At 40.7% G+C, this 11,593-nt stretch overlaps 1 protein-coding gene across 1 annotated transcript; it reads left to right on the top strand.

Moving 5' to 3' along the window:
* Window positions 1-1,784: 1,784 nt before the first annotated feature.
* LOC308246469 (serine protease 58-like) lies at window positions 1,785-7,719 on the top strand (the record flags this gene model as incomplete). Its single annotated transcript, XM_080664691.1, has 5 exons — window positions 1,785-1,824; window positions 2,709-2,865; window positions 4,379-4,629; window positions 7,022-7,158; window positions 7,570-7,719. 5 exons carry the CDS (start codon window positions 1,785-1,787, stop codon window positions 7,717-7,719), a joined length of 735 nt encoding a protein of 244 aa, XP_080520817.1.
* Between the last annotated feature and the right edge of the window lie 3,874 nt (window positions 7,720-11,593).

Below are 11,593 nucleotides of genomic sequence, written 5' to 3'. Positions count from 1 at the left end.
GGGACCAGCTGGTTTGCCCTGAAGGGTGTCCCGGATCAGGGTGGGGGTTCCCTTGGGGCATGGAGCAGCCTGGGCGAGGGGCCTATGGTGGTTTACAGGCCGGCCACACCCCCTGGCAACCCAAGGAGAGGCCCTGGTATCTGGGGTTTATTTATCTTCTACAATTGAAACTTTGTAGCCTGGAGCAGAGCCAAGCCTTCTGCTTGCTCCGTGGTAGCAGCCATTTTGGGGGATTTATGTATCTTCTACAATTGAAACTTTGTAGCCTTAAGTGAGGCCTGGGCCGGCCAGGGTGTGCGGAAAGCTTGGCTTCCTCCTTCGCTGCGGGTAACCCTAGCCTCCTGCTCTTTCCAGCTCCATGGCTGCCGCCATTTCTGTTTGGGTTTATATATCTTCTATCATTGAAACTTTGTAGCCTTGAGTGGAGGCCTAGGCCGGCAAGGGCAGGCGGAAAGCTTGGCTTCCTCCATTGCCAGGGAAACCCAGGCCTCCCTCCTGCTCTCTGTGGCCGTAGCCATCTTGGTTGGGTTTATTTGCATATTCGCTCCTGATTGGCTGGTAGGCGTGGCTGGTGGGTGTAGCAGAGTGATGGTTAATTTGCATATTACTCTTTTATTAGATAGGATGATTATATTTAAAAACTGATACCAAGGCCAAAGAAGAACACTATAAGTAAAGAAAACTATAGACAATAGAACCCACTATTTATTACATATTTCTGGGGGCAACTAGAAGGTTGTTATGTAAGGCTAACTTATAAAAAGGAATGTGGTGCGTAGGAAAGAGTAGTGTCAAAAACACCTGAACAGGTAAGGAGATTGATTTTATTCAGACTATTGCAATAAGAAGACATGCCAGACTTGAAAATCAGTGTCTCAGCAGGATTGTTTTGCCTTAGATTGTTATCAGTAGGGATAGACAAGTTACAAGTGGGGAGATTTACAGTGAGGCTGTTTTACTGTTGGGGGACTTCTTGGTCAGCTGTTTCAGTTTAGCTAGTTTCAAGGGGGAAACACTTTTTAAGCTCAGAATGGGGAGTTGGAGGATCAGTGTCTGGTTCAGGCAAAATGGGAAAGGTCTGCGCTTGACCTTGTCACAGGTAACCAGGGAGTCATCCAAAGTCTTATGGGTGCCACGAGAAAGTCTCTTCTAACTCACATGGGGAAGGGTAGCATTTCCCAAAATACAAGATTCCCATTGCTGTATTCTGAGAGCACAAGGCTCAGATAAAGTTCAATCTGTCAGAAGAAATCTGTAGACTCAGTTCCAAGTCCTGACTTTGCCACTAACTTCGATGAAGACCACAGCTCCCTAATCTCTAAAATGAGGGAGGGGGGATGATTTCTTAAACGTGTTTCCTACCCCAGTGTTTGATGAATCTATGAGAATGGCTCTATGAGGGACTCTGGAAAAGAGGAGATGACAAGTGAGGGCAGGGAGAGAGGTTGGAGATCACAAAGAGAGGAGGGGCCAACATAGAAGGGTTATGTCATAGAGAGGGGTGGGGAAATGTCAGTAGACACCTCAGGACTCCTGAGATTTTTAGGGTCAGAAAAGAGGCACCAGGGTCTGCTTATTCCTCTCTGTTATCCTCAGCAGAGATAGCTCTCAGCTTTGATAAAGACTAGTTTGAACACTACTATAAGATCCTTGCTTCTCCCCCCAACCCCAAATTTATCTCCATCCCTCCCCCCGTTGTTCTTGACAGGGCCACTTAGACTGAAGGTTGGGATCATTTTCAGTTTGATCCAACTTGTCTGCTCCTGGTGAGATCGTGGCCCACCATGAAGTGCTGTCTCATCTTCACTCTCCTGAGTGTAGCTGGTGAGAGTCTGGGCCCTTGTTGCAACCTTGGGAGAGATGGGGTGGTGTAGGGAAGTGTCAGAAAGGGAAGTAGCTAGCCACACTGAAGAGATAGGAAGCTGAGGGCATTTTTTTTTCAATGAACTATTAACGAAACAAAAGGAACCAACTCTCATGCATAGCTCATCCCATCAATGCTCTCCCCAAGCCCCCTGAGGCCTGGAAGCATGTTAGGACATGTCACTAATAAGTGCCCTAGTCTTGAGCGTGATTTCCTAGAGTTCCACGTTTCCTGGACAGCCACAGGAAAAGTATGTCTCCCCCCCTTTTTTTTAAATATATTTTATTGCTTTTTTTACAGAGAGGAAGGGAGAGGGATAGAGAGCTAGAAACATCGATGAGAGAGAAACATCGATCAGCTGCCTCCTGCACACCTCCCACTGGGGATGTGCCCGCAACCAAAGTACATGCCCTTGACCAGAATCGAACCTGGGACCCTTCAGTCCGCAAGCCGACGCTCTATCCACTGAGCCAAACCGGTTAGGGCAAGTATGTCCCTTTATGTGGGCAGATGGACTTTAGAAGAGTGAGCACAGGAAAGGAAGGTGGATTGGTCAGAGGCTCTGGAAGCCTCCTGGCCCTACCCCAAGCTTTTCCATTCCTTTCACCTGCAAAGTCAGGGAGTATTTAATTTTTTACTTCTATGCCTGGCAAAGATATGTGTCAGTTTCTTTAATGAGCATAACTTGAGTGAAATAGTTGATTCCCCCTGATTTAAAATATATATATTTAATATAATTTGAAGACCTTGATTTTATCTTTGCACAATCTTAGGCTGGGAAACATTACCCTAGCCAATCCTCACTTTTAACCTCTTTGTCTCTCTTTCTCCATTAATTATTTAGGAATTATTCTGGCCAAATATTCTAAAACTGAAATGTCAAACTTACCAGAAGATTTTACTATTCCCTACATGGTCTATCTGAAGTCCAGCCCAGAGCCCTGTGTGGGGTCTCTCATTCACCCGGAGTGGGTTCTGACCGCTGCTCACTGCCCCTTACCGTAAGTATCCTTTTGCTCTTGGAAGCCACGAGGGATATATTTAAACAAAAGTAGGTCTGATGAGGCATTCCAGCCAGTTTTAATGGCATCCTGGGGAATTTAGAGAAACCCAGGAAGAGGAAAGATCTTCCCAATGGGGAAAATCATACACATTTATCAGTTTAAGAGGAGGTCAATAGGAAGGTGTCAAAAGACTCTTTCCCATGGAGAGTAAATAATATGCTTTCATTCAATGTATTTATTGAATATTTACCATATTCCTGGGACTGCTTAATGCACTGAGAAAACTGGAAGGGAATAAGATGGAAATAAATTTTCCCTCATAGATCTTATATTCTGGTAGAGGAAGTAAGCCAAAATAAATAGATGGCCAAAAAGAAAACATAAAAAGAATGGCAAGCTATAAAAAGCAAGAATGCTTTAGTTAGGTGGTCATGTGAGGCCTCTTTCAAGAGATGAGACCCACAGGATGAAGAGGAGGCAGCCAAATAAATAAAGCCTGGGGAGTAGAGTGTCTGATGTAGCAAAGGTATTTGAGAGACCAGTGTTGGCTGAGTGTAATGAGGACAGGGATGTTCAAAGAATGAGGGTAACGTGCTCGGCAAGCCATGTGATACAGGAGAAGGGCAAGAGTGCACTGCACAAAATAATGCTATTCCTTGCAATTCTCAGAGGCTCTGTTGTAATTGTGTCAGAATGTGTTGTGTGATTGGGACCTATTCAGAGTTTCATGGGTATAAAGGGTCATTTCAAACTCAGAATTCTCAGCCACCTGGTTATTTATGATAATTCACTAGAACATAGATTAAACCCTTGATCTGAACTTTATAAGAAATACTAAGGAAATAAAGACAGTTCATCTCCTTTAAGAACTGGAGTTGGAAACTCTGATTTTTTTTTCTCAGCCACATCTAATACATGAGGTGTCCTTAGTAGAGAATGGCTTTTGTATCTGGTGCATGACTGGATTGCTGGCAATGCAAGAGAGTGGGTTTGAGTTAGTCCATGGAGTATAATGAAAAATGATAAATGGGAGTCCTAATAGCCTACAAAGAGTCTTGTGACTCTATGATCAATGTAGGTGGCACATGGTAAATATAATGATATGTGTGAGAGGAGCTGGGGAGGAGCCTAAGAATATCTGGAAACAAAGGGTACAATATGCTTGCTCAAGAGTTGCTTGGGACAGATGGACTGTGTTGCCAACTCTATTACCTGATCACTCAGATGATCCAAATCATCATCATCATCACAACAACTAAACTGTACAGGTATGGTCTAGGTGGCAGATAACATGCCAGATACCATGCGTTTATTATATACATTGACTCTAAAACGGCAATCCTGTAAACTCTTGCTATCACTATTTTACAGACCAAGACAGGTCACTTCACTTCTCAGGTCTAAGAGGTAAAATTAAGATGATTGTAGAAAGTCACCTCTGACACTTTTTGCAGTTCTGACATTCTGTGACCCTGTTCTTTTCCATCTCTCTGCCCTCTTTCTTCCAAAGAGTTAAAATTCGACTGGGAGTTCATCAACCCAGCATCAAACATAAGAAAGAGCAGATACGGAATAACACATTGACCATGCCATACCCTGAATTCAACGCACAAACTTTGGAAAATGACCTGATGATGATAAAACTGTCCAAGGCTGCTGTGCTCAACACCCATGTGGGAACCATAGCCATAGCTCTGGAATCTTTATCATCTAATGATTCCTGCTTTATCCCAACCTGGAGCTGGAATGACTATAAAAACTGTAAGTGTTTGACTGTGTTCCTTGAGCTGGGGAAAATATACAGGGATATATTTAAAGGAAATAGGAGCTATGAGGTAATGTTCTTGATCTTAGAGAGATTGCTTTCAGGATCTAATAATACCAGGATTAGAGGCCAAAAGATAAAAATCAAAGAGACTGATATAGGGCAGCCAATGAGACATCAACACATGAAGCAGGCAGTTATTACTACATCTGTAAAACCAAGATCCCAGGAACTTAATTTAAACAAAGATGAGTTAGTATATTACTCTAAAGACAATATCAAGGCATGTTGTAGGAGGGTGGCTTGCTGTCTCAGCTACTGAAAGTCCACCAAGCAATTAATGAGATAGCAGTGGGAAAACCATAACAAAACGTGTGCTATAGGAAGGCAACCGAAGATGTTTCCCACTCCCAACCACAGACAACCAATCTATCTTGATGGTGATTCACTTAAGTGGACCTCATGAGATAAGTAGTCATTGAGAGAACCCTCTCCTGTCACCGGAGCTGTTTCCATGAAGAGAGTGTCACTCTTAGACCTACTGCTCCATCTAACAGTTTCCACTTAGGGGTGGAGACTAGGAGGGTGCATAGGAGTTAATTATTATGACATGCTCTGGGTGTGTCTCTGAGTGTCTCCCTGGCCTGGCATGCATTGGAAAAATTGCCAAAACCCATGTTGCAGGCACACATTCCTCTCCCCTCTGAGCTCTGCAGGATCACATCTTATCAAGGGCATTTTATGAAGTTGCTTTCTTACACATTTGTTGGTCCTTTGTGGTCTTTACTTCATATGGCTGCTAACAACCATTCTGTTCTCTTTTAAGTATTGTCAAAGGATAATGGAATCAATATTCAATATCTAAAATGAAATGATAAAGCTAAATTTATGGCTTATAATAAGGAAGAGCAATGCTGAGCAGGCACAGTCTTGCTGAGCAGAGTGGAGTACTGGGCTTTTGGAGGATTTGTTGGAAGCTTTCTGGACAGGGATTGGAAGATTTTCAGAGGCTAAAGAGAGTTGACATCATCTGTAGAGGCATGCTTACTTGGGTGAGGTTGTTGATTGGTTGGCACTCAGAGTCATGTCTTTTGGAGGGGGCTCTGATTGGCTGATTTTAAAAGTGACACTGATTGATTAGCTTGCCAAAGCTGTGTCCACTGAGGCAAATTGTCATGGATATTAATCAGATTTAAACCCCACTGGTGGCTACAGAACAATCCATCTGTTCTGTAAAAACAAAAAGTGAGAACTTTAAAAATTATTCTGTTTTGTAAAAACAAATAAAAGTAGGAACTTTTATATTCATCATATTTGACATCTTCATTTTCAATTTAAAAGCAACATTCCTGGGAATCTAAGTAAATATATTTTCTGAACAAATAAAAAATTCATGATTTTTATCTTTGACTTTATAAGTCTTATTCAAAGTAATTACATCACTTTTACAAAAGCAATTTATTACATACCCTTTGAGAACAAAATAAAACAATGAAAAGGTTTTATCACATAGGCTCTGCAGGTCAGGATCACGATGACAAATGAATTCTGTAAGCTATCTCGTGCAAGGCTCCCAATAGCTATTCATTGTTTCAAGTAACAAGATTACTCTCATCTCGTTTGTTCTACATATTGCAATTCAATTCCCATTAAATTTTAAAACTGAACATAACTCCTCTCTCTTCTGACCCAACACTTTCTGGTCTAATACTTTAGGACATTACACTCCATGAGAAAAATCCTGCTCTATAAATAACATTAGGCTTTGCTTGATGTTTGGTCAATTTTTGTTTTCTCCTTGCTATTCAATGCCAAAGATTAAAATTATATAATATCTTGGTTAGAATCCTTGCATCTGAGTTTGGCAGAATAGTAACAATTGCTGTAGTAGAGATGAATAATATAACTACTTGGGGGAAAATATGTGTGTATATTTTACACATATATACATATACACACAAATAATCCATTTATAAATAAACATTTATAAAACGATTTTAAACATATTAAAAATAGTTTTCTCCCTTTATGACTAAATTTAAAGATGATGAAGTAGGTGCCAAAAAGCAAGTTTTCTTGGAGACAGTTTTTGAGTCCGTCTCTTCTCATGATCACATAATTTCCTCATAAGTTTTCAAAGGTTTCTAATGTATGCATAGTAGAGAGAGAACCACAGACCTGATGTCTGATGTAAGGAGGATTTAATACTCTGAATCCACTGCTGTAACACAGAGACATTGAACAAGGAATTCTGTGAAGGGTGGAATGTTCACTACTGGCAATGAATATTCTCAGGGTTCAATGCATTTACAAAATTGGGGATGATCACAAGAATATATGTGATAAGGACAGTAACACTGGACTTGATTTCTCTTCTCTTTCCCACAGTGAGTGACCCTGACATCCTGATTTGGACAAATCAACATTCTCTTCCCTTCCATAAGTGTAACTTTATGCTAGGTGACAGAATGACCGTCAACATCATGTGTGTGGGACAACCTCTGAAAACCATGTCTGAAATTAAGGTATCTTTCCTTTCTCCAGGCAGGAAGATAGCAAGGGGTCTGTGATGAGAAGAGGTGATTGTGAGAAAGCAAATGGTACTCATCCAAAACGCCTGAAGTCCCCCCCGCCACCACACACACACACACTCAGTTTCTGGGTTTGTCATGAGTCCCCCTTCCCATCTTTTAGAGTAGAAGAAGTTCTGGGAAGAACCATTTGTCCTTTCTTCACCTACTTGCTCTCAGGTTGGGCCAAACTTGACCCAAGAGAGGTGAGACCTATGTGGATATTAAGAAAGGGTTGTCACTTCTCAAGAAAAATGAGTCCATTCCCTCAAATGTCCCTGCTACTATAATGTGCGACTTCTTGGGATTTATTCTTGTTCCATGAGGACTAAGCAACATTGACCTCCTATTCCCTCTCCCTGGCAGGAAGTTTCAGCTGCTCCAGCCATCTGCGGTGGGAGATTGCATGGAATCTTGTCCTGGGCAAAAGGAAGTATCACTATGGGAAGTGAAGGATTCTTCACAGAAATTCATCCCTATGCAAGATGGATCCTAAAAATCATAAACAGCTACTAAGGCTCCTCTGTTCCTCCATCCCCTCAGTGCAACATCTTCATGGCTTCTACACTGGATCCCCAACTCCTTTGAGCTTTCTTATTCTTGAACAGAATCCAAATAAAAAGCATCCAATAAAAAAAAAATGACATTAAGAACTCATGCTGTGATCCCTGACCTCTATACAATACATCTGTGGGTGTATTGACTGTGAGTAGAAAAAAGAAGGAAGTGTCTGGGTTAACACCCAAATTTCTGACTTGGGCAACTGGGTAGGTGGTGGTTCTCAAAGATAATATAAACAAAACCAATGCTTTCATGTATAAAGGATTGGGAGCATGGACATGAATTAGGAGAGATGAGGCATGTTATTTTGGCATCCTTGAAGGACATGTAGACTACCATTTCTAATAGACAGCTGTAGACAAAGCTCTGGATCTCAAATGGCATCTGGGAAATGAAAGCTAGGGAGGCCTATATTTATGGGTAACAGCTGCAGACTTTGGTAGAGTTTTGTGCTATTATGAAGAGTTCTAATGGGTGCTTAGTCCTCGCATAGTGGCATATAGTGGGGAGATGTACAGCATCCCAGACCCATTGACCAAGATACCTAAAAATACAGAATTGAGAGGATTCCAAGTAACACAAAAGTTGGGGTTCAGAGTACTTTTTGAGAGGCCATGGAGTTACATGTAGGGGGGGGTAATGTGACATGGGCAAAGAGAAACAGATAGGGTCAGTGAGTTGGGGGTAGAGAGAATCATGCCATTGGAGAAAGATACTCTGTAAAGAATGAAGAGGTTTAGAGAGCCATCTTACGAGGGAGACAGTGAATCTATGTGTCAGTATGGATTTCAGTGGTAGGTTAGTTCTTGGACACTGATATACTCTGAGCCTTTTTATCCCCTACCAAAATGCTCCCTAAAATAGATCTGGGTTCTGACTAAGACACATAGCTTTATCCTCTCATATACACAAAAATTATCTCAAATTTGTAACACTAGACCATTTCATTCAACTTCGTTTATTTTATAATGCTTCTCTAGCAGCCTCATTTCTAGTTGCTCCATGCTTCCTGCCTCTGATTCACTGCCCAACACTTCCTGCTCAGATCACTTTTTATAACTCTGAAATTATGTATTCAATGCTTATTGGCAATTTTATATTTTCCAAGTCCATTGTCTGTGTAATTCTCCCTAATAGTCATCCTCCTCTCTCCTCTAGCCTCAGTGTTCACCTTCAGCAGATGATCTCTGGGAGTAGAGCACTGGGGAAACCACCAAAAGATACCTCATGCAACTTCCCACCACCCAACCTGCAAACAGGTTTTTTTTTTTCTTATTATTCATTCCCACCCCCCCCCCCCCCCAATCCTTCCTGGAAGTGAGGCCCACTATTTTTAGCTTCCATCTCCACCTTTGAAATCTGACATCCTCATGGGCTTGCTTTATGATTCTCTCTCCTTTACCTCATTTTTCAACTCCCTCAATCTATTCTTCGGTTGCCATTTAAGCAAGATAAAGCCCCACCCATTTAAATTACAGAGCCCAAGGACATTCTCCCTTGATCTACTCTCTCATTGCCTCCTCTGTCTTCTTCACAGGAAGTTCTTGACAATTACTGAAAGTTATGTTTTATAAAATTCTTCTCTGTCTCTATTCATACTCTTCTATGTGCTTTGCTCTTTTTGAGCCCTGATTCATCTTCCCACTATGCCTTCCTTTGGTTAACTTCTACTCATCCTTCAAGCCTCAAGCATTACTTCCTCAAAGTGGTCTTCTTCTTAACCTTACATGGGAAAACTTGTATGTGTTTCTCTCTCTCTCTTTACTTTCCTCATTGTGACATTCACGGTGGCAAGTCTTATCACACCTGTTTTCCCTATTAGTCTTTATGATCTATGAGGATACAATTCTCATCTCTCTCACTATTAAATCATCAATATCTAATAAAATACCAGCACACAATAACCATATGTGTTAGTTTTCTATTGCTGCATAAAAGCCTTACCACAAATTGAACAGCTCAAAACATTATCTCACAGTTTCTGTAAGTCAAGAGTCCAGATATATCTTAGCTGGGTCTTTTCTTTAGGTTTAGGAAGGTTCCAGGGAAGAATTTGTTTCTAAGCTTATTCAGGTGGTTGGCAGAATCCATTCCTTGTGGTCCTCTGACACAGAACTTTTGCTTTTTACTGGCTATCAGCTGAATGCTGCCCTCAAGTCCTTAAGATGGTCCTTAGTACAAAGAGGTCACCCACACACAGTTATTTGCCAAGTGGGTTTTCTCAGCATGGCTGCTTGTTTCAAGCCACTGAAAAGAATCTCTTTTGCGTACTAGCAAGGTGGAGGCATATATATATAAGCATAATCATGGGGATGACATCACCTAATTTTTGTCATATTCTATTTGTTAGAAGCAAGTAACAGGTACTACCCACACTCAAGGGGAGGCAACTGAGGATTATGCAGGGCATGAACATGGGCCTTCGGGTCTGTCTTCCACAACATTCAATAGAATTTTGTTAAATAATGAATGTATTGGTTCCTTATCTCCTACTAGGTAAAGACTTCTGACGTCTGAAATATGCAAGGCTTATTTAATAAGGCTTTTCAGGATTGAATCCTTGCTTGTCTCTCCATCCATCTCTTCACACTCCCCCTATAACACTCATAGTTCCACAAACACTCCATGTTATTTCACATGTTCATGCCTTTACAGAAGCCTTTCTTCTTTTTGAATTATTTTTCTCTTCTTTTTATGCCAGACAAGTTCCTTCCCTTTCTCTAAGCCTCAAGTGTAACTCTTGGTATTGTTTTCTTACACACATTATAGGTTAAAGAGGTGTCCTTAGCACTGTGCTCCAAGGCATTTACTTCTATTTAAAAAAATTTCTCCCAAATTTTACTATGAAAAATGTTAAATATACAACAAAGCTGAAAGAATTTTACAGTTTTTATCTATATACCCTCCACCTGAATTCTACCATTGAGAAACCCTATTGTTATTAACATCTTGCTTTGGTTTAAAACAATTGATGAACCAATATTGATATATTATTATTAACTAAAGTCCATAGTTTATACATTAGGGTTTGCTCTTTATTTTATACACTAGAGGCCTGATGCTTGAAATTCATGCAAGAGTAGGCCTTCCTTCCCTCCCACTGCCAGCAGGCACCCAGGACCGGGCTTCCCATGCATCCCTGGCTTTGTACGGAAGGACGTCTGGTCTAATTAGCATATTAAGCTTTTATTATTATAGATTGCTATGGGTTTTGACAAAAGAACAGTGTCATGTATCCACAATTAGAGCACCATACAGAATAATTTTACTGTCCTAAAAATGCCCTGTGCTCCACCTGGTCATCCCTCTCCCTTTCTCCTCAAACTCAGTCAACCACTGATATTTTTACTGTCTCTATAGTTTGCCTTTTCCAAAATGTCATAAATTGGAATCACACGAGGTGTATTTTTAGACTAGCTTCTATCACTTAGTAGTATGCATTTATGTCTTTCATCACTTGATAGCTCATTTTTTAAGAATCACCAAATAAATATTCCATTGTATGAACCGTATGAAAATACCACACTTTGTTGGTTCACATATTTAAGGAATTCTTGGTGACTCCCAAGGTTTGAAACTGCCAAACTATCTCCTAAAGTGGCTGTATCATTTGCATTCACCCAGCAATGAATGAAAGTTCCTTTTGCTCTACATTCTCACCAACATTTGGTATTTTTAGTATTTTGAATTTTAGGCATTCTGTGAGGTATGTAGTAGTATCTCATTATTGTTTTAATTTGTAATTTCCTAATGACAAGTTGAGAATATTTTCATATGCTATGTGCTATCTGTGTATCTTCTTTGTTGTTATGGACTGAATTGTGTCATC

Source organism: Plecotus auritus, assembly GCF_963455305.1.
Source record: "Plecotus auritus genome assembly, chromosome: 4".
Taxonomy (NCBI): Eukaryota; Metazoa; Chordata; class Mammalia; order Chiroptera; family Vespertilionidae; genus Plecotus; species Plecotus auritus.
The sequence above is the reverse complement of the archived record's forward strand: the minus strand, read 5'-3'. Positions and strand labels throughout refer to the sequence as shown.